The sequence below is a fragment of the Alosa alosa genome, chromosome 6 (assembly GCF_017589495.1).
Source record: "Alosa alosa isolate M-15738 ecotype Scorff River chromosome 6, AALO_Geno_1.1, whole genome shotgun sequence".
Lineage (NCBI taxonomy): Eukaryota > Metazoa > Chordata > Actinopteri > Clupeiformes > Clupeidae > Alosa > Alosa alosa.
Window position 1 is genome coordinate 13,330,454 of NC_063194.1, and position 23,065 is coordinate 13,353,518.

At 44.4% G+C, this 23,065-nt stretch overlaps 2 protein-coding genes across 5 annotated transcripts; both read left to right on the top strand.

Moving 5' to 3' along the window:
* Window positions 1–509: 509 nt before the first annotated feature.
* Window positions 510–18,555, top strand: cramp1 (cramped chromatin regulator homolog 1). 4 transcript variants are annotated; one of them, XM_048246412.1, is made up of 21 exons: window positions 524–571; window positions 844–940; window positions 2,698–3,065; window positions 4,126–4,328; window positions 4,564–4,717; window positions 6,118–6,201; window positions 6,401–6,449; window positions 6,607–6,692; window positions 7,026–7,149; window positions 7,272–7,353; window positions 7,677–8,639; window positions 8,959–9,136; window positions 9,898–10,064; window positions 11,132–11,203; window positions 11,756–11,837; window positions 12,164–12,271; window positions 12,518–12,708; window positions 13,706–13,895; window positions 14,038–14,202; window positions 14,797–14,933; window positions 16,344–18,555. In XM_048246412.1, exons 2-21 carry the CDS (start codon window positions 897–899, stop codon window positions 16,461–16,463), a joined length of 3,567 nt encoding a protein of 1,188 aa, XP_048102369.1. In that variant the 5' UTR covers window positions 524–571; window positions 844–896; the 3' UTR covers window positions 16,464–18,555. The 4 variants fall into 4 exon arrangements, with proteins under 4 accessions (XP_048102371.1, XP_048102369.1, XP_048102370.1 ...); XM_048246414.1 differs by lacking the exon at window positions 844–940 and having other exon boundaries at window positions 510–571; XM_048246413.1 differs by lacking the exons at window positions 524–571; window positions 844–940 and adding an exon at window positions 1,853–2,319 and having other exon boundaries at window positions 7,683–8,639.
* A 751-nt stretch (window positions 18,556–19,306) lies between these two features.
* dhrs7b (dehydrogenase/reductase (SDR family) member 7B) lies at window positions 19,307–22,413 on the top strand. Its single transcript, XM_048246456.1, has 7 exons — window positions 19,307–19,415; window positions 19,875–20,060; window positions 20,176–20,291; window positions 20,401–20,611; window positions 20,748–20,840; window positions 21,055–21,207; window positions 21,702–22,413. Exons 2-7 carry the CDS (start codon window positions 19,910–19,912, stop codon window positions 21,905–21,907), a joined length of 930 nt encoding a protein of 309 aa, XP_048102413.1. The 5' UTR covers window positions 19,307–19,415; window positions 19,875–19,909; the 3' UTR covers window positions 21,908–22,413.
* The last annotated feature ends 652 nt before the right edge of the window (window positions 22,414–23,065 follow it).

Here is a 23,065-nt window from a genome sequence, read left to right on the forward strand (position 1 = left end):
TTTTTCATGTTTAAATTGTATTTGTGTCTCTATAAAGCAAAATGCACACAACTAAACTAACTTCATTTTGACACTTATTAGTAATCATGGGATAAGGATAGCCTACTAAACACGTCTTCTGACTTAAAATGAAATAAAAACTATTATGCATAGTGGATACAAAACTATTATGTATATTTGGATACAAACATTCGTATAATCTGCGTGCAGACTGTTCTTGCTTTTAAACAAAGAAATCAACGTGTTGGGTGGGACCGTTACTTTAAGGAGCGGTACGAAGCGATATGAATGAAATGACGCATGTGGAAGTTTAGACGTAAAATAACTACGATTGGTCGTTAGACTTACCATGCACAGTCTTTCAACATTTTCATTGGACAGAAGCCACGCTCTTCAGACCAAGACACACACAATCCACAGTCAGTTGTCCAATCAAATGATTTGTTTTCGAATTGTAGTGGGCGTGCTACCCGCGCGAGGAAAACTGCACTGACAGCCAGCAAGTGCTCAGCTGGGGGAAGCGCTGGGCGAAAGGATGCTAGTTTGACAGAATCCCACTGAAAGAGTGAAGGTAAGGGATGCTTTTTTTAGACATCTAGAAAGATCACTTGTACATATTTTATCCATGGCACAGTAATAAAGTTACATCTGCGTGTTTTCACAGCCTGGATGATTAAGGTTAGGTTTCAGTTCAAAAGATGAACATGAGCTAACGTGATGAGTTAGATGCTAGCCGCTAAAGGTAGCAAAAATGTTAACATGGCCAAGGTAAAAACAATGTTAACATGGCCTTGAGACACTGTATTTTGACGGCACAACAATTTGACCACTTTTATTTTTAAGATGTCTGGAGAGCAGCAGGATCAGACCTCAGTAGCCTACTTGTATCCAAGTACATGCACTTCCATGTGGAAATCACAGAAATCTACAAGCTTCTAATGTATGTTTTGTTGGGCTACCCAGTTATATAGTCAAAGTATTCTAACCTATGTTCAACATGCACATTTGTTTATTTCAGATAGTGAACTTTGAACCATATTACTTATAGGCTGATGGTGATATTGCATATGGATAATTCTGAGTTAGTTTAACTAAACTTTCTGAATTAAACTTCACATAAACATGCACAATCTGACTTTTCATCACACCCTTGACAACATCTGTTAAATTCATGCCAGGTAGAGTAAGCAACTGTCATGTTACAGGCTTGTGTGGTCTTATGTGGTATATGTTGCAGTTGCATTTTATTGTTGATATATGACTAAAGGCAAAGGTAAAAGTTTGGTACTGACAACTGCAGATGAGGGTTACAAAGTTTAAGAGCAGAGCAATAACATGCCTCCCATATACATAGACTTTTTTCTCTCTAAGAATGAGAACTGAGAACCCAGTCACAAAATAACTTAGTAGGACATCTAGTAAAACACATTGTATGAAGTTAATATAAACTCTTTGTTGTTGTTCCAAGAGTTGCCAGATTTATACCTTAACTGTCATGCTGTCCATGATTGGCTGTGAAAAGGCATACTATGGTTCGTGTGCAATTCTTATGGGAGAATGCCTGCACTTGCAACAGGAATACTTGAATACATTGTTTCACAATGCTTTAAAGATGACAATGAACACATCTGAGTGATACTTTAAACGTTTCACTTATCTGATCTGATTTACTCACATGAAACAATATGCAAATGCGACATGACTGTAAACATGTTCTCAATACCCTTTGGGGTGTACAGAAGTTCAGTTTTCTAATTGCATTACCATGTTTATAATAATGACAGTATACTAGTACGTCTGGAGTGACTGGATTTGAGTGTCTAGCGTTAGATTTATGTTGCAGTAAATCAACATGTTAATATCAAAACATCTATTCTTAAAGTGGTGATGACGTAGTAAGAACAACCAAAGTCCAGAGGCTCGGGTGTTGTTGAGGCGTCAGAGCTTCATCTCGTGTACGAAACTCGGAAAAACGCTTTTATCACGTAGTCAACGCTAAACCGTACCGTTAATATCCGTAGAAGATGCACGATACTAGCAGATTCGATTCAGCTTAAATAAATTAATGTATCATACTAGGGTGAGTAGTAAAAGTACGGAGTTGGTGAGGTATAGTTGCTGTTGCTAAGATAGCTAACAGTTGGAGCTGCGCAGAGTTGTATCCCCTGTTGGAACAGGAGTGAGGAGAGGACGAGTAGCTGCTTGACCCCTTTCATGCTTTGAATATGTTAAATTTCATCAACTTTTGGTCTCCAAAATCTTCGGACACATGGTGAAGAGAAAGAAGACGTCGTCAGCTGTCGACGAGCTGGAAAATGGGTAAAATTGCTCGAAAAACAAGCACTTTAATTAAAGGTCGAATGCAGCGAAAGATTTTCGTTGTCGACTGTCGTTTCTACTGGGCGCTAAAGTGTAGGCGCTCGCTTTTAAATTTCGTAATAAAAATTGCCGATCAGGCAAGTCAAAGAGGCATTCGGTGCATTCAGGAATTTGGATTGATTTCAGATTTCGATTTTTGGAAAGAATAAGTAATAAACAACTGAATATTTTTGGGTTGTTTCGTCGGGACGGTGAGAGGGGATTTGAAACAAACAGTGGCGGCCATGTTGAGTGAGAGGGAATGTCGCCTTTCTAAGTTGATCGCTATTTTGTTTTATCTCAAATGTTAATAAAATGTCTGTTATTGTGTTTTGTCAGGATGACAGTGGGCCAAGGGGATGTTTCCGGGGGCGAGGGGCCAAAGAAACCTGCCCGCAAGCTGGAGGGTTGCGAGGAGGAGAGCGGAGATCAGGCGAGCGAGGAGACGAGTACAAAGAGAGACGAAGAGGAAATTCTTAATCCATCAACTGCGGCCAGCTCCAGTTTGACTCCGAGTATTCCCACCTCAACGCCGAACCCGTCCGGACCCCCAGCGAACTTGCAGTCCAACACTTCGCCTCCTGCCGTCCCACAGAACCAGGATCAGCATCATTTTCTCCGTTCCAGTGTGCGACCTCCGAGCAAGCGGCTCCGGAAGGATCTCGTTGCCCCTGCGCTGAACGGGAACGGCGGGGCGAAAGCGAAAGGTGAGTCCCGAAAGGGACGGGAGTATGGTCACCTGCCGACTTGCTCAATCTGTTGTTGTTTTTGTTGTCATGCATGACTGAAAGTTGATTGATTTTAAAGGCACAGGAAATGGTTTTGCCACTTTTGAGTATTTGGCATGTTTACGTCCTGTGAGAGTCCGTACTGGAGGTTGTATAGGGTAGTTCGCACGGCGGGATGCGCTGCTAGGAGCCTGTACACCGTTTTACGCCACAGCTTACTGGGCTGTTATGAAGACAATATGTTAGACAGAATTATTTGATTGATTGACAGTAAATATGGAACAGTGTCAACGATGCCTTTCTTGCTAATGAGTTTCGTGTTTGACACATTTGTTTTTAAAACCTTGCTCAATTGTTAAGAGGGTCTTGGTTGACATTTGAAACACCACCTCAAAACTATGTATTGAACAGTCATGTTTTTAGCATTTTTCGTAGCAGTGCTATTATTATGGTTTGCAATTATGCAATTTTAAAAAGCATGCTTGTGTTTTTTCTTTTATTTGTGTGTATGGGACTGGCATTGGGTAGAGGGCATGGTTGGGGGTCACATTGGTCTTAACTAAGAGATCCAAACAGGAATGGTTGTGATGCATTGTGGGGGAACGTGAGTGAGGGACATTGGCTGGCTCATCTAGCCTCATGTTGCATTTGGACCGCCACAGTGAGCAGCAGGTCTGGAAAGCCTCTGAACACACACTTCCAGGAACTGCACATGTAGACCTGCTGCCAATACACACAAGCACACACATAAGCACAGTCCTACATCAATGCACAGTGTTTGTGCTATATAGGTATTGTTTACATGCATGCATACAGTGCAGGTCAGTGGCACAATACTCCCTACCATACTATATTAGTTTGTGTGCATGTAGTAAGGAGAACTGTCTTATCTCTTCTAGTCAAATATGTGATTCCAATGTAATATCTGTGTCTTCTGCCATATGAACGAAAGACAGTCATAGACAGCCATGACCAGATAGAATTAACCGTGATTAAGAAGCTCACCTGTTTTCTGGCTTTCTGTCTCATTCTCGTCCAGGGGCCGAGGCTGGTCCAGCAGTGTGTGCGGCTACCACAGCAGGCCCTATAGGGGGATCAGGGGCTGGAGGCAGTTCCCGATCAGGCCCACGAGGCCAGAGCTCTGGGGAGAAAGAGGAAGGCGGCAGTCAGAAACGGACCCGCAGACAATGGGAGTCCTGGAGCACCGAGGACAAAAACAGCTTCTTCGAAGGCCTTTACGAGGTAGCATTTATGAAGTGACCCTTGTCTAATGACTGCAACTGTCAGGTTTTTAAAATGCCGTTTGGTGGAAGGCAACAGAGCACAACTATGCACAATGTGTCCGTGCCGGACGAGTCTAGCAGAATGCTTTCAATATTGCCACAAAAATGGATGAGAGGGCTTGTCTGTAGTTACCACCGGTCTTCTGTCTCATCATCAATGCATTTCTTTTGTGCTTGTCCCCACTTCCTCACAGTATGGGAAGGACTTCGAAGCCATTCAGAACAACATAGCACTGAAGTACAAAAAGAAAGGGAAGCCAGCCAGCATGGTGAAGAACAAGGAGCAGGTTCGCCATTTTTACTACCGGACCTGGCACAAGATCTCCAAGCATATTGACTTCAACAATGGTGAGGTTTGCACATAACGCTGTTGGATATGTATTTGACCACTGTTTAAGTTGCTGGTGAAATAGAACGGCACCAAACATTAATTTAATGTTGCAAATGTTCTACACTCTGAAAGCAGACACGTCCCAGTATTTGACATGCAAATAATGCATTTGTGATAATATCAGAGTTAATAAATACTGATAATCATCACAATTCTTTTTTCTCTCAAGTCTGAAATAATTTACGTCAGTGTTGCCAGACAAGTGTGAAGTCAATGTATGTTTGTGTTAACTGTGACTCAAGTCATAGTTGCGAACTTGTCCACACCTGTCCATACGTTACACCACTGGTGACAAGCATTAGCCTGGCTAGCGCCACCACTTCTCAATGAGACGTGGTCTGGGAACCAAACGTTCATTTTCTCGTATTTGAAAAAAATGCCCAGATCCGTTTATTGGGTGCCACGGATGTCTATCAAATGCGTCTGTGCATAGCTCATCATCGTCTTGCTTTCCCCCCTGTTCTGTGATTGGTTCCCTATCTCAGGCGAAAATTTGCTCCATGGTCTCAAGGCTGCCTTAGCAGCGTGAATCAAATCGCGCGCAAGGCAACATGGGAACACCCAGGCTAGACAAGCATATGCATGATGTAAACAGGCTCAGATAAAAGCAAATATCAGTCACTTCTCACTCTGGGGTCATTCATTTTATTGCACTGCACCCAAAACAACACATTGAACAGGGCAGCTAGGTTTTTATTTCAAGATTGCATCATGCATTAGAAGTAGGCATCATCTGCTTCAGCCTTTGACAAGTAACACTAATGCTCCAGGTTACAGGCAGGCTACACCATACACGTAAGTGAAGCCTTTTGTTTGCAGAACGGAAAGAAGACTGGTCTAATTTTTTTGAATATGCATGATTCAATAACATCTGGTGTAGCCAATTCCATTGATTATAGTGGAAGCTAATTGTTGCACCATGCACTTGCCTGACCAGCCTAATAAGGGTACGTTCAGACTTGCCGTATTTTTCACAGCTGCCGGCGTCCGTTTTACATTATAATCCTATTTCCTCCTTTTTCTGTTTTTAAAGTTGAGAAATGTTCAACTTCTAGCGGGAAAACACCGTACATCACACTGTTTTTGACAGCTGACCAATCACAAGCGGATACATAGCATATCACAAAAAGACGCTTCCGGCAGCTTTTTAGAACAAAAACGATGGCAGATTTTTTTTTTGAAAAAAAAACCTGAAAAAGCAGTCGGCAACAACAAAAAGAAGCCAAGTCTGAACGTACCCTAAAGCAGGTTTTGTACAGGCAAAACCTTGCTGTGATTGGTTCTTTGTCATCGCAAATACACACAAAGTGAGTTTTTGTCCTCACTGTTCCTCACCTACTTCTCTTCTCCATTGTAGCGTACTCTCGTCTTCTCAAGAAGTCCTCTCAGGAACTTTATGGTCTCATCTGCTATGCTGAGCTCAGGAAGAAAGTCGGAGGCTGTAAGTTGCCCAGCTCAGACCCCTGTCCTAATTGTGCTGTGAGATATATTTGTGTGTGAATGTATGTGCATGCACAAAGATGTATGATATAAGTAAATACAAATAATTGATTTAATTGCCTTGCTGGTGGGTGAATTGGAATAGTATTGCCCTTAAATATGTTTAATGGATAAACTTCTGTTTTGCCTTTTCCTGTCAGTGATGGACGATAAGAATGTTGCAAAACTGAATGAGCTCATTCAGCAGGGGTAAGACACTGTTTTTCCCCTCATGTCTTTGTAAATATATGCCAAAAGTTGACAATGCCATAAAAAGTTTACATGAATGCCTGACCTAATGCAGTATTGACTTATAGCTGTAAATGTAAGCTTGACTTTGCTGTATGCCTGAAATGTATTTTTGCAGAGCCACAACAGTGCGTTCCAAAGGCAGAAACCTGCGCATTAAGGCCCCGATGTGCCGAGCCCTAAAGAAATTGTGTGACCCAGATGGTAAGTGAAGTGATTGGTAGGGGGTGGGGAGTGGAGGTGGTGAGAAGGGAAGTAGGGGAAATGGCTGGAGGTTGAGCCCATTTGAACAGTCATGCCTGCGTAAGGGAGAGATGCGGATGGAGAAGAATGAGAGAACAGAGGGATGGTGGAGGAAGAGTTTGTGGTAGAGGGGGTGTACCGATTGAGGCCGTGGCACTACTCCAGTGTGTGGGCGGGGTGAGAGGGGTTTCTATAGCAACAGGATGTAGGAGGTGATGCTGAATGTGGCCAGGCTGTCGTGGAGGGAGATAATGAATATTTTCTTTCTTTCTTTCCCTTTCATTTTTCCATTAGGAGTGAGTGATGAGGAGGACCAGAAGCCTGTCCGACTGCCACTGAAGGTTGCCGTGGAGTTGCAGCCGCGCAGCAACCACTCATGGGCTCGCGTTCAGAGCTTGGCACACAATCCCCGCCTCCGGTCAGTTCCGATTGGCTAACCCTAATCCTGCTCGGGTCAACCGATCAGCGGCTGCATACGCTGTGATTGACGTTAACCAGGCCGAGACTGAACCCGTTTGTCCTGTCTGATTTGTTTTGCAGGATGGTTGTGGAGCTCCACAGGAAGGTCTCCAGCCTGATTGAGTTCCTGAAGCAAAAGTGGGCTGTGCAGGACCAGCGAATTGTATCCTTTTGTCCTGACCAGGTGACCCACTAAAAAGTAGACAGACAAAACCACGCTACGGGAACCTTTTTTAACTCAATTACATGTCTTGAACAGAGGATTTGACATCAAAACCACACGACAAGGTCAGCTTTAGCATGCAGTCAACTCTCCCATTGTTTTCTTTTCATGGTGCATATGAAAATCAATGTCTTTATCTCTTATCTGTTTAGATTTAAGACAGCACTTACATCTGGTACAGTCAGTGAGGCAATGAGTTGTTGCTGTGTATGAGAAGCTGTGTATGTCAGTCTGGATGGTTGTCTTTAACTGGTGTCGCTTAGCGTAAGAGTCTAGAGGAGCGGGAAGCTTTAGAAGGTGCCCCCAAGAAGGCGGACGCCGAGGAGCTCCTTCTGTTCCCGGCCGAGAGCAGCACGGTGACTGCACTCCCGGGCGTGGCACGCGTCGTCCACTCCAAAGCCTCATGCACCGTGCACTGGCAAGAGACGGGCAGGAGCCGCCCAGGCTCCCGAGACCTGCCCACCGCCCACATCCTGGGCATCCAGCCGGGGGGCCGAGGAGCGGGGCGCCCTGGGAAGGGTGCAGCGCCCCCTGCTGTTAAAGCAGAGGGACCAAGTCAGGAGGCCACGGAGAGTGGCTCATCAGCAGCAGCAGCAGCTGGGAGTGGGGGAGAAAGTGCAAGCACTAATACTAACCCGACTCAGAGCTCTGCCGCTGTGCCGGTGCCTGCTCCCCACCCTACACACTCCACGTCCCCTGCCACCACCCCGTCACTCCCAGCCGAGCAGAGCGCCGGAAAGGGACCCGCCGAGGCGGAGGGGGCCGGTGCGCAGGCGGACGCAGACCTCAAGGAGAGAACCTCCGCCGGTCAGAGGGACTCGGCTCCCGCTCCTGCAGAGCAGGGCAAGGAGGAGCCCACTGCGGGCGGCGTGGTGTCTCCCGACCGCACCGCCGGCCTCGCTGTTCCACACGCCACACTACCGGACACCTCCACACGGGCGGAAGGGGACAGCAGCAGCGCTCCAAACAACAGTGGTGGCGGCGGTGGCAGTGGCGTGCCGACTGGACGCTCCCCAGAAAGGATCCGCGAGGAGGGCTGGAGTGCCCAGGAGGCGGAGAACGTGACGCTGGCCGAGCTCTACCTGATGCTAGGCAAGCCGGGCAAACTGCAGCTGGAGTACGAGTGGCAGGCCCGGCCGCCAGCACCCGTCACCACCCCGCCCAACACACACAGCGTGCTGCGCTGCCTCCTGCGCCTTGTTGCCTCCGAGGTCAACCCCAAGCCGGTGAGCACGACCTTTCACCTTTAACCTCCAAGATGTATGATGAAATGTGGTTCACAGTCGAAGTAGATTGTACCCGATTTAAGGAATTTGATCTTCCATATGTAAGGGGTTTCTGTTTCACTTATATTTTCTTATTTTGTTTTTTAGCTGTTAAAAGCATTACGTTAAATTTTGATTACATTGCATTACATCTTAGGATATTCTACTGACTGACACTTGTATGACCTTTGACCCTGACTGTAGCCTAGTCTTATCAATCAGCTGTTGATACAGCAATTGCTTAATCGTGCGTGCTCGTATGCGCTTGTGTGTTGGCTAGGCTCCGGAGCTGTGTACAGTGGGGACATCCCCGGTGAAGCCGGGCCAGGAAGAGCAGCCCCTGTCTCTGACGCCCCCGGGCAAAACCCCCTCAGGCACCAGCCGTAGTCCCAGCTGTGGACGCCAGCAAAGCACAACACGCAACACCAAACTGCTGCTGCCTAACGCGGTCACAACAGGTACGCACGCACGCATACACACACAGTCTCACAAACATTTGTTTTAACACACACAGTAGTCTGATGAATGTGTCACACAGATACACACACACACACACACACACACACACAAACATTACATCTTTACAAAAACGCATGTGTGTAAACAAATGCTTACAACACACACACAAGTATTGCAGTGTTACAAAAATGCACGTGTGCACACACAATATGAAGCCATGGCTTACTTATCTATCATAGGTACATAGTCATTCAGATAAGCCACTGCTTCCCAACTTTGTCAACATTGGCACTGTGCACTGCTGTGCAAAACATTTGGCATAGATATATCTGTACACCTCACTAGATAAATCACTGGTGCTTTTGTTCACTTAAGGTAGTTGTCGTGTACATTTGTGGTTGCCATGACCACAGGGCTCCCACATTTGCAGAACCTTTTGCAGTCTGTCGTGAAATGATACTCTCTGCACACTCACAATCATCATGGCAACAGCATCAGCATCAGCATTTGTTGGGTCACTGCAGTTGCAGTGGAAGAGTACGTAGAGAGTAGATAGATACACATCCTTTGTATTGTTTTTTTACAGCTCATTTATTGGCTCTCCCACATTGTGCAAATTTGTTGAAATGCACAGTGTGTGCGAAAAGCCGATACACCGATCCTGTACTCTTCCAACACTGTCAATTACTTACAGTGTAACTTGTGGTTTCTGCTAATAATCTGGTCATCTGCTGTATCCCGTCTTCCTACCTTGCTTCAGGTGGGCGAAACCTGCCCCGCCCTCTCCTGGTGTCCAGCGGTGATGGTGACGGGGGCGTGTTCGCCGTGCCAACCATGCTGCCGCCAAACAGCTCGCGCCTCTCGCGCATGTTCTCCCCCAACAAGGAAGCCCAGCTGGCCCTTAGACAGCAGCTGGACTCAATCAGTGTGAGTGGGAGACACACACACACACACACACACACACACACACACACTTCAGTGTTTCCCACAGAACTGAATTCTATTTGTGGGGGTAGGTTTGCAGAATTCAACAGTTTTTAACAAATTAGCATAGCGTGGTTATGATGAACCAGATTTAAGCACAATTTAGTACAACCTGGAAAATCATTGTGTGGTGGTCAATGTTGATATTGTGGTGGGCCGCCACAAATAAGTCAATGTATGGGAAACACTGTACTTGCACACTTATATTTATAGATAGCATACACACATGCTCACTTTCTTTCTTAAAGGATAATTCTGGTATTTAGCACTTTTCTGGTTTGTTTTTGATGAAATAGAGTGGTGGACACCGAAATTTTGACGATGGGTCCTGTCTCGACTTTCTGACTCGTTTTGAAACGCTGTTTCAGAGTGGCTATGGGCATGCACAAACATATCCTTAAAACAACCCTTACATTCGTTTTTAAAACTGTGCAACTCACCGAGTGGTTAGTAATATGTTCGTTATATTTGTTTTTAATAATCAACAAACATGACTAACCACTCGGTGAGTTGCACAGTTTTGAAAACGAACGTTAAGGGTTGTTTTATCCTTTAATACACAAATTCACTCATGATACCCATGCATTCATTTTTATAATGCATACATACACATAATAAACACTCACTCAGTCTCAGGTACATACAATTTGTACAGGTGTAATGTCACACACATTACCTCCTTCACATCATAGATCAGTACACAGATCATGTGTTATGCACACAAAAATCACATAATGATTCATGTTTGTTCATAGCAATGTTTATAATCTCAATGGGGGAATAAAAGCACACATCACAGATGTGATCCCAGATGTTCTCTGGATGTTCTCTATCTCTGGGTCTAAATGCTTCCTAATCCTGAAGGCAATGGGGATTTGACTCAAGGTTGACTCATACCACCTCCATCTTGCTCAGGGCTTCAGAAAAGCCATTTTACCAAACGAGTCATGCTAAACAAGAAAATCCACACACCGCAGCATCCTACATTTTCTCCTTTGTGTCTTTTCTAGTCTGACTTTTTGCTGCCGAAGCAGAGGAAGTTGGGCAGGAGTCGACCCCTGAGGAAGCCTCTGGTTGTCCAGGTAAGACAGTATGGTGGGGTTGATGCTGTCTTAACTCGTCTGATAACACTACACTTGTTAAATAACCAAGCGTGATCATTGGGTGTTTACATGTGTGATGATGTAAGACATTGTATGTCATGCTACCCTGGAAACTCCAGAGTTCTCGCAAGAGCACAATCTGAATTGTCTCTGCGAGACACTCTGGCAATGAGTAATGATGCATGTTACTTTTGCCTTTGCCACTTGTATCGCGGGGAGCCAATCACATCGTTGTATCTGATATAAGCGGGCCAGAGGCGAGCTAAACAGATGACAGTCGTTATCCAATTGTGTCGAAGTCCGGAATCAGTCAGTAAACGTTGCTCATATTGTGTTATCCAATTGTGTGCAGTGAGATTTTCAAATGCACGCTTGGTGCCGCCCATCGAGTTGGGCCATTACATTATTCGTGGCCAGACCCTTAATCTTTCTAGATTATCAGGGTCTGGAATCTCCAGGCTAATGTCATGCAACATGTGTGATAAATGTGTGTGTTCTGTGGTTCCTAAAATCATCCTTCTGTTGTTTCAGAGAACATTGGTGCCGCGGACAACCGGAGATGCGTCACAGCACGTCTGTTCCTTCTCTATACTCTCCAACTCCTCAGCCACAGGTGACTCACGCAACCACATTTCCACTCTCAAACAAACCTGTGTTTAGATGCCCATCCAATCCCACAAAGGCTTTTTTACTCTCAAACAAACCTTGTTCAGACGATCATCAGTCCAATCTAGGAGAAGGGAAAGAAATTATGTGAACATTTGCAGATACGTTATTCGGTGATGGTGGCCAAATTAGGATATGTACTGAAGTTTTGTGTGTGTCTCTCTCTCTCTCTCTCTCTCTCTCTCTCTCTCTCTTCTTTTTTCTCTTTCTCTCTCTCTCTCTCTCTCTCTCTCTCTTCTTTTTTCTCTCTCTCTCTTTCTCTCTCTGTTCTAGGAACGGGTTCCTTCCGGCCCATTCAGCCACGTGTTCCTCTGGCCCGACCTCTCGTTACCAAAACCACAGCCAGTGCACCAAGCCCTTCACCCTCCACCGAACTGTCCAGTAAGATAATTTTTCTAACAAAATGTAAAACTTCCCATGTGAAAAGCTTGAGATGGTGTAACATCTCTCTATAATACTGAAACTAAACTAAAACTAACACTACTTCAACTGGGAATGTTAGTTATTGCCCAAAACAGACATACCTTGTTAATATAATTTGAACCTAATCTTTATTAAGGTCTGTTTTACTGCCTGTGAAACTCACCTTGAGTGATAACATGCATCTTCATTCCCTATGTGCTGCAGGCGCGATTGACCAGGCAGCCAAGTCGGCGGGCATCATTCCAGGCAGCCCCTGTGGGGAGATGGAGGCGGCAGCTGTAGAGGACGCCCTCCTGGGGCCTGATGGAGACGTGTCCCTGGTGCCAGCCCAGCCACAGCCCCAACCACAGCCTCAGACACAGCCACAGACGAGCATTCTCCCTCAACAAGCAGAGGTGACTTTGGAAATTTGGGATCATCTTTCGCATGTGTATTGTTCATCACGTTAAGTCTTTCCAGGACTTGACTGCATTTCCTTTATTGGTAACGATGCATGAAATGTTGCAGGAATATGTGTTATGTGTGAGTGTTGGAGTCTGGTCAGTCATCACATACCGTTCTTGCCTTCGGTATGCTGTAGGGATGTAACAGTAAACCACGATAAAAGTATCGACGATAACAATTAATGTTTTGATTTTAATTATCTTAATTACTGAGGTGGATCTCTTAGTAAATTACGTTTAATTAAAAAGTGTTTAAATCGCCCTGGCTCTCCGTTATGGTAGGCTAGTTGTGAGCAACAGGCACGCACAAGATACAGCTTCAATCAAAGGAGTTGCAGCTTTATTTAGTGACCAAAAATTCACTTACTTTACCTAAGTTGCCACCCCATCTAACTTCTATTAGTTTTGTGTATGCGTTTTCTCTCTCCCTCTGCACTAACACGCACCGACTACAAAAATGGAGCCTTTTTCTATTAAAGGAGCCACACCACTTTTATGACGAGACACTATGCTATTCTGTTGACTCTGTTTTGTTGCTATTGTGCATGCAGGACTGGCCAATTAGCTCTGTTCATCATTAGTGGTAGGCTTAGAAACATGTTTCAGCACATTTGAAAAATAGCGCGATAATACCGATAACCGTGGTAATTTTGGTCACTATAATCGTCATGTTAAATTTTCATACCATTACATCTCAGGAAGACACAGGTTCAGTTGTGAGTTTCAGCATCGTAGGCTTTCAGGTCCAACTCCTGTTGTGTCCTTTTGATGGCTGCCATAGTGGGGGAACCAATGTGTTGGGCTATTCTTGTGTATGGATGAGGGTAACTGACCATTGTTAATAAGCAGATTTTTTTTATTTGTTAATGTAGAATCCAAAGTGTTGAAATGAGGGCAATTTCGTGTCTAATTTTGCCCTCTCTCTCCTCTTCTCCTCTCCCTTTCTCAGGAATCTCTGCAGACCAGCCTGCCACCTCCATCCCCAGGTGGTGCGGACTCCCTGCTCGCCCCGCCCAGCGTCGCCTCCCTATTGGACATCTCACTTCCTGGTCCCCCAGAGGAGTCTCTCCCCTCAGGAGAGGCCCAGACCCACATCAGCGACTCCATCATCGAGCTCGCCATCAACTCGGCCCACTTCGGTACGACACGCGGGAACTCGTATGGCATCAAAGGGCTGATGTTTCGATTGAATGTTTTTGCTCTCAGTCCAGTTCAAGACCTCTCTCTCTCTCTCTCTCTCTCTCTCTCTGCTCTCGTTCTCGTTCTCTCGCTCTCTCTCAGGGGAAGGACCATCTCTCTCTCCGGCCAAGCTCAATGGGACAGACACGCCCAAACTGCTGCCCTCTCCCTCCAGTAGTCCAGCTCATAGCTGGATCCCCTCGCCCACACACGACCCCCAGTGGTACCCCAGCGATTCCACCGACTCCTCACTGGGTTGCCTGCTGTGTGAGTAGCACACGCACACGCACACACACACACACACACACACACACACACACACACACACACACACACACACACACACACACACACACACATATATATAGTGTACATATATATATATATATATATATGTACACTACGCATGCATGCATGCATACATATCTACATACATACACATACAGATACACACACACACACATGGATAGTATTAAAACAGGACGTTTTGAGTGACGTGCATCTATGTTAGTTTTCTATGCTTTGAGAGAATCCTAGATGAAGCGGATTCAGGTTTCAGCTGATTGGGTTTTGAACTGGGGTCATTCCAGGTCCATGGTTTACTAGCGCACCTAGATAAGTTAAGTGAGAAATCAAAACAAAGCCATAGGTTCTTCTTTTGGGAGATTTACCATTTACTCTGAGTCAACATAAACAGGTTTATCACTAAACAATGGACTTGGAATACCACCTAGGCCTCCCAACCTACCCCAACACACACACACACAAACTACACACATTTTGCATTTTGTTATTCATACTGGCAAGTGAGCCTCAGTCATATCCTGTATCCTGTCCCCCTCTACATGGTTGTCTCTGCAGCAAGTCTGGTGTCTCCTGAAAAAAATCGCCGGACACAACACCCCCGTGTGGGCCCATCCAGTGGTACAGCCCTCCTGGGCCCCAGCTTGATGGACTCCAATTCCCATGATTCATTTCCGGCCAGAGGCCTTGCAGAGGTGAGTGGCCATCTCACAGCTTATCCTAACTGCAAACGAGCACCCAGCTGTGGCGTAGCATTGAGTGATCTCTGTCTACATTAACCCTTAAAGGAGTACCATCACACTGGTGTGACGGGAATGTTGAGAAATGAACGTTCTAAAGAATATCTGGGTTTATTGAATTCAACATAGAATTTTAGAACCTTCAATTGTTGCAGAACTTAGAACGTTCAAAAACCTACACCTTTAAGGGTTGAATCATGTTGTTCTATTGCACCATATTTCTTGTTCAAAATAGCAGAAGAATGTGAGTGACCGAAAGAAAAAGCACAGCACTGTGTTTCGTTGTGTCCAGTTAGGACCTTCCCATTGAAAACAACGGAATCAAACTGATCTTTTAGCTAAGACTCAATCTCATCACATGCATTCACAGAATGTGGTCCCTGTGTGCGCCAAGGAAGACTTTTTAAACAGTTGCGTGTCAATTCAATATTCATCGACTGATAATAAATCCATAATGGCTCTGCGTCAGTAGAGTGTTTTCAAACACCGGTGTTCACACCCCGGGGATGTGTTCAGGAACTGGAGATCGAGGAACAGAGTTTACTAATCTTGGAAGTTGTTGTGAAGAAAATGAGTGAAAGAAGTGAGCACAGATGAAAACACAGAAACAAATGTGATTAGAGGCCAGTATCTCTTGAGGAGGCGGTCTGACAAACATATCCTGGCATGTGGTGCTTGGCTTATGTAATTGATATCAGCTGTGAGCCATTAGGGCAGTAGGTTAAAAACAACTGAAAACATTACTGAGAACATTTTACAAACAGATGGCCGGTTCTTTCAGGATGAACCAGTTGTATGTATATCTCAAATTCCGTTTTTATGGTTTAACAGAACCGTTACAATAGCTGGGGTCACAAGAGTGGCACATTTACCACATACCACATTTACCACATTTGTGACAAAACTTACCCAGGTTTGTCACAAAACCACATACTGGCACAAGTATCATACTTCTCACTTGTTTGCTAGTGAAAATTATCAAACATGACCCCACCCACCCAGTGAATGCAATCTACTTTTATCCATGTCACATAAAGCCAACATTGCTTGTTTATCACTGAGGAAACACGGGGGTCTTGGCAGTAAGCATTTAAATAGCTACTCGCTACAGTGAGTAGGCAGTAAGCCTTAAGATCTCTGCAGAGCTGCATTCCAAGCTGAATATCGAGAAGTGAAAATAGCAACACCAGGCGTGAACTGTACCCTACACAGACATACAAATGTAAATTCTCCTGGCAGTGCAGAGCAATTTCACACAGAGGTGTTCAAAAAGGTGTCAATTCATAACGTTGTGCAAGTGTGAACTGCATTCAGAGTTGGGTCTTACTGGTTCACGGTTCTCACTTGTTCTCCCGGTCTCTCCAGGTCGATACCCAGCTGGCCTGCATGATGAGCGAGAACAGCGTGGACTACATTGCCCGCTTCAATGACCTCGCCCAGGAGCTGTCCGTCACGGAGCCGTCCCTCCCGCCCCCCGGGGTCTGAGGAGACGGTCTGATGTCAAAGCTGCCCAATCAGCATCCTGGGAGCTGATGCCTCTAGGGCAGGGCTGGGGACCATTCTGTCTCTAAATCCCAAGAGGTTATTCCATGTATGTGGTTTTGTGACAAACCTGGGTAAGTTAAATCAGAGTATGTGGTAAATGTGACCAGAACAGCCATATGGCTTTCTTCGCCTAGCAAAATAAAGCCATTGGTCTCTGCTTTTAGAAGGTTTAGCGCTTACAATGAGTTAACTTATTCAGGTAGTTGTCACTAAGCCACATGCTTGGAATACGCCCCAGGTGTCCTTGGTTAGGCCAGAGGGCTACCTGACTGACCACAGAAAGCTACAAGGGTGAAGTGTGCGACCGTGAGCGAGTGTTGCAGAAAGTAGGTGTCTTTTGGGGTGGGGGGGGTTGAAGAAGTGCAATAGTGTGCCAGGATCCACACCACCTGACCTGACCGCATATATGTGTGTGTGTGTGTATGAATGGGAGAATGACTGACGATTCTGAGAGTGCTCAGTGAGCCGCCCTCTGGAAACACTTTAAGCAAAACTCTGTTTACAAAAGTAACCTCATGTACAGAAAACCCCTTGCCTGCCATATCTGAACAAAGAGCTTCCCCTCTATACATCTGTTTCACTGTCTGTCTCTCTGCCTGTCTGTAGATGTCCGCTTGTCTCACTGTCCCTCCTAGTTGCCTGAATCTGTGTGTACATTTTGTTTGTGTGTGAGTGTATGTGTGTCCAAAAGTTTATGAAACTGAAATGATTGTGTTGGAAGTTCTCTTTGTCCTTTTCCTTCCCATGTTGCAGCTCCATCTTTCTCTTTCCGTCTCGTGACCCTCCTCTTATTCTGGCCTTGCCTAGCTGAAATCCTCAGATATGCAGTACAGATTACTGAAGCTTAGAGCTGATTTTTATACCTGTGTCCACTCCCTGAAGGACAATTATAGAATGACATCCCAGAGCTGGGTTTGACCAGGACAGGAAATTCTTTGTGTGTGTATGTTTGTGAGTGTCCATATGTCCTCTCTGCAAAGTAGAAATCTCCTTGATGCAGAAACCAAGTTTTAAAAGCCATATGACAAGATTCTCAAGCGTATGTGTGCGTGCACACACCTGGCCCTTCCCCTAACTTTTCCATCCAGGCCACATATCTGCTGTAATCTCACATCTCTCTCTGTCTGTTTTACAATTGACCAATTTCAGGAACACTAATACAAGGGAGGGTCCAGACTTGCAAAACATTGGATTAGGCAGGACAAGGTGTGACCCTAAGAAGGAGTTGGTCAATTCTGAGCATTTGTGGCTCTCCTAGAAAGCAACGAGTCACCCAATTTTAGCTTTGGGGTCGGATATTCTAGCACCCCAAATTACACAATGGCCGACATATTATAGGTTGAGCTAGATAGTAATTTCCATAAACACAGCCATACTTTTAACACACACACACATATTGAGATAGGTGTAACAGTTCAGAATCAGAATACAGATATTACTCATTCTCAGGAATACAGCATCAACCAACACTCCTCACACACATTCTAAAGCCTTTTAATTTAATTTACAATCACTAGCACATACACTTGTACACTACCCAAGAGGGAGAGCCTGTACCCCTAAAGGCTGCAGTCCAGTTCCACTTGGGAAAACACAAAGGCTTCCCCCTCTCTGTTTGTCTTCTGTTATAACCTGGCAGCATTGTAATGTAATCAAGTCAAACGGGTCCTAATGTTAACTTTTAATTGCATACACAGACTTGCAGATATGCAGCTCATAATGGAAGGGTCATCATAGTGTGTGTGTGAGAGGGAGAGAGAGAGAGAGAGAGAGTGTGTGTGTGTGTGTGGGTGGGTGGATGTACATGTGTACAAAAGAACACTGATTCCAGTATTCACTTCATATTTGTAACATACTGTAAATGTTATTTGGACTATTTATTGATAACCATTGAAGGTGTTCCTGTTTTAAGTTTTTGTTTGTTTTAATTTAATATAAAAGGCCTCTAAAACATACATCCCTGCTGTTTTAAAGATCTCAGTTTGTAAAATTGTTTTTACTCGTGCTTATAAATAGACACTCAAAAACAAAACCTCAAGTCCTTTGTTTTCTTTCGCATGGTCAACAAAGACTGCTTTGAACACACAACAGGATGCAGATTCTAATGAAACCTAGCACAGTCTTACAGTTATTTTGTATTATTAGTGTGAGAGATATCTCATATTTAATATCAGCTTATGTTATATATCAACATCTCTTATTGAAAAAGAATTCCAGTGAAATCTAAAGTTAAGGAAATAGTAATTAAAGTAACTCCTAAAAGCATCAAGACCTTTTGACTGTCACTGACCACTAAGGAGCCGAGGCAAGATCTTCTAAATGCTTCAAAAAACAAACTGCCAGCTTTCCTTCTTTTTCAGGTATGTGTAGATCTATGTGATTTGATTAGTGCATCCTCACATTATAGCACTACAAAAAGATTTGCTCAAACTACATCTACAGTATGTATGGATGCACACATACTGATTCAAATTTTTGAAAGGCCAAACTTTCTTGCTAAATATCCACTGCCCAAAAAGGGCACACACATGAGCAGCTCTTCAAAAGTATTTTGACTGAATGGAGAGGGTAATCCTGATTGTGTGGACGTGCCTCATCTGTAAATGAACAAAGTAAAGTGTAGCCTCAGCCTGGCCTGCCATTTTAGTGGTTTTGCATACTACAGAGAAAGGTCATGAATGTCCTTTCTAGAACGACGCCAGACGACGACCCTGCCGCCCTCGTCTCTTTCAGAGTGAACTGTTGCTCCACCCCCGGCGCCTTTGTGCATTGTGGATTGGATGGTGAATTGGTGTCGTCGACGTTGCTGTTGTTCCGGGTAGGCGTGCGCGAGTGTGGAACTTCCGGTAGGAAGAGAGACCGATGTAAAACCCAAGCGTGACATATTTTGAGGTACAGATTTGGTGTCTTATGTCTGAAGGTTATGTTTTAACCAAAAACAGAACTTATGCTCTGTACCATAAGAACAGATACTCAAACGGCTCTCGAGGAGAATTGTTTGCTTGGACCCCAAGTAGCCGTGAAGTCGTTCAGACATCCCTTTCACAATCGGGTTACTTGTGTTGTCATCACATTAACTTGGTTAGAGGATCATGGAAGATATTTACACTTGTGGCATCTTGCTTGATCACGACCATTGCCAATCCACGAACTTCCACATAATTTGTTTATTGCTGCTGGCTGCATAGTTATATGTTGTGTTTGTGTAGGGTTGGCATCGGCTTAATTCACCAATGTGTCTGACATTTACACACGTTATATTTTGAACCGGGGTTGATGAAAATGTCTGTCAGCCAGGCTATAGTTTGCCTGTGAGGGATGGTGGTCAATGTTCTTTGCTTTATTTAATAGGTTTGCAGGTCCAGTGTGTTCACCTGAGTAGGCATATGGAGCGTGTTACCAGTGGGCTGGGGCCCTTGGTTCTGGGTAGTGTGGGGCTGATGGTGATGTACTATGTGATGCAGAGACTCCGTGTCAAAAACAGAGTTCAGGATAGTGTGGTTGTCATCACTGGAGCAAGTTCTGGACTAGGCAAAGGTGAATGAAGATAAGTAATAATCTAAGACAAACGTAACAAAAATAGATTCTGCCAATGTTGGGGAATGTTAAATTTTAAGGACTAAAGAATGTGAATATGAAATTATTTTATCAGAGTGTGCACGGATCTTCCATGCGGCTGGGGCACGTCTTATTTTGTGTGGGAGGAACCCAGCGAGACTTCACGAGCTTGCTGAAGAACTTGGAGAGACAACAGATGGCAAAAGACAGGTAGGCGTCTTACGGCATACACACACACAAATTCATAAATGCCCACACCTCCACCGGAACTTGTCAGTTTCCAAAATTATGCTGAGTGGCACCTTTGCTGTCCATCCAGACATATGCTCCCCGCATTGTCACCTTTGACCTCTCCAACATGGAGAGAGTTGCTGTGGCAGGAGAGGAGATTCTGAAGTGCTACGGTCACGTGGACGTCCTCATCAACAATGCTGGTATCAGTTACCGTGGCAGCATTGTAGACACCCATGTCTCCGTTCAGCGGGAAGTCATGGAGACCAATTACTTTGGCCCAGTTGCTCTGACTCAGGGTGAGTGATTACAAGGCTGATAGTGAGACAGAGAGAGTGTGTGTTTGTGTGTGAGAGAGAGTGTGAGAGAGAGACTGAATGCTGGTTGACTTTTTTCGCTTTCTTGTTTGTCACTGTCTGCTATGTCCCCGTTTAGCCATTTTGCCCTCCATGGTTCAGAGGTGCAGTGGACACATTGTCACTATCAGCAGCATCCAGGGGAGGATCGCCATTCCTTACAGATCTGCCTGTGAGTAATGACTCCACCAGACCTCAGGAATAGGACCTAACCTCCCTAAAGTCATGCCTTTATTACTAGCCTATCTATTTAAGGCTCAAGACCTAGGTTTGAACAGCATAGCTCTCTGACTACCCTTTTTGTTCACACCATTCTTGTGGAGTGGCATTCTCAGTGTTCTCAGTATTGCCATGAGCATTCAGGTATTTTGTCCTTATTGACACAGATGCTGCGTCCAAACATGCCACACAGGCATACTTTGACTGCCTCAGAGCGGAGGTGGAGAGCTTCGGACTGCAGGTGACGGTGATCAGCCCCGGATACATCAAAACAAACCTGTCAGTCAATGCAGTGACTGGAGATGGATCGAAATATGGGGGTGAGAGAGGAGAGAGAATTTGTGCATTTGGAGGATGGAGAGGGCGAGGGGGTAGTAATGGGAATAAGTTTGAATTGAAACAAAACATGAAAGATATGACCGCCAATATGACAGCCAACTCCAGAAGAAGTGAACCCGTAGGTACGAAAACATTTAGTGGATCTTGACGCTTCCAATATGGCGACTGACATTAGACGCACTGTGCCTAAGGGCACGTGTTTGTACAGACGCTGGACTAGTTGTTCTAATTGCATCTGACTGCTTAAATGGCATCAGACCACGTTTATTGAATTAGACCACTATGATTACTGTAAATTAAGTCAACACTGGCTAAAAATGATAAATATTTCATATCATGTATGTAAAATCAAATGAGATTGTTATTTGGGGAAATCGTTTTTGTTTCAATGAATTTGCTTGGTGTATTTCACTGTACATGGCTCTTTTCTACTAAACAAATGTTTCGGTTCTTTTTCCCTCCTCTGTGACCTCAGTAATGGACAAAACAACTGCAACAGGACGTGATCCAGTGGATGTAGCCTATAGTGTTCTGATGGCTGTCAATCAGAGACAGAAAGATGTTCTGTTGGCTGGTCCACTGCCCTCTGTGGCTGTATACATCCGCACCCTCTGGCCCGCCCTCTTCTTCAAACTGATGGCATCCAGAGCTCGCAAAGAACAGAGGTTAAAAGAGGAGTGAAGGAGAAGACTAAAATGAAAAGGAGACACAGGAACAGATCCAGGTGACTAAGACTGGAGATGGAAGAGAAGGGTTAGTATTAATGACGGAAGGAACTGGACATCCTGTTTTGCTTTCCTGTGCTTTGTCTGAACAAACAAGTGTTTGGGTCTGTGAGTGTCAGTACAACTTGAAAACATGAACCAATGCAGCAATAGCCCTCTGTGGGAGAACTTGAAGTCAAGTGCTTTTGCTTTTCTACTATGATTGGTAACTTAATAAGATGAAGTGCTGTTGATTCCCTGTGAAAACATTCAAGGTAGTGTATGAACTTCATAAGAAAGGTATTGGATGGAGTTCAGAAAATGACGGATTAGTGTACAATTATTCATGTTATCAATGTTAGCATGGGAAAATACCCGCTGCTGTTTTGGTGTGTAATTTTGGAAAATGGCTTTGACTAACTAATGTTTATGTTGGAAACTCAAAACCTAACCCTTCTGTACAAATAAACAGGGTTTTTGAAACCCTGGCTTTTTTCCATGAAAATTCACCACACTGAATTGGAGCATTTGAAAAAATGAGTGCATGAAACTTGATTTTCTTGTTATATGGACATGCATTTGAGTGCATCTATCATTTCATTAGCATTAGTTTACTATTACTAGCTTAGCATAGGGGATTTGACAGAGACAGCAATTTTTCCCCAGCTGGGACATTTTAAAAGCCCAAATGTATGCTTACACTGTGTTCCATCGCTGTCAAAACATAATTCAGTCCACATTCTAGACTAATCACTCAATAAAATCCACGGTACAGAAAAAAATAACTGAACAGTTTTATTTGGTTAACAAAAAAACGGAAAAAAAATCAAACAAATTGATGACTACAGGTCCATTTACCTTGGACTTCCAAAGCTGTCTCCTAGTTCAGCTTGTCCCACCTACCCTTCACCATTTGTGACTTCCTATATTAGACGTAACTTCTTGTGCCTATCGGCTGCTGGTAGAAAAGAAATATCATTCCTGTTTTAATGTGCAGCCTTTGCAAAACAGCCACACTGCAGATGCATGCAAAGTAGCCTTATCAAAAGGTCAGAAGTGTATGAACCAAAGCCAGGATACCTTCACTGCCCATTTCATTCATTCCTGCATTTTGCTCTAACTTTGTGCTAAAGCA

What these genes read in the sequence shown, in the direction of transcription:
- cramp1 (XM_048246411.1), top strand. Translation starts at nt 2,270, where the DNA reads ATGGTGAAGAGAAAGAAGACGTCGTCAGCTGTCGACGAGCTGGAAAAT. An exon ending in CAGGAAGAAAGTCGGAGGCT is followed by an intron (nt 6,202 to 6,400) that starts GTAAGTTGCCCA and finishes TTTTCCTGTCAG; the next exon opens with TGATGGACGATAAGAATGTT. An exon ending in CATCAACTCGGCCCACTTCG is followed by an intron (nt 13,896 to 14,037) that starts GTACGACACGCG and finishes GCTCTCTCTCAG; the next exon opens with GGGAAGGACCATCTCTCTCT.
- dhrs7b (XM_048246456.1), top strand. Translation starts at nt 19,910, where the DNA reads ATGGAGCGTGTTACCAGTGGGCTGGGGCCCTTGGTTCTGGGTAGTGTG. An exon ending in CAACAGATGGCAAAAGACAG is followed by an intron (nt 20,292 to 20,400) that starts GTAGGCGTCTTA and finishes CTGTCCATCCAG; the next exon opens with ACATATGCTCCCCGCATTGT. An exon ending in CATTCCTTACAGATCTGCCT is followed by an intron (nt 20,841 to 21,054) that starts GTGAGTAATGAC and finishes TTATTGACACAG; the next exon opens with ATGCTGCGTCCAAACATGCC.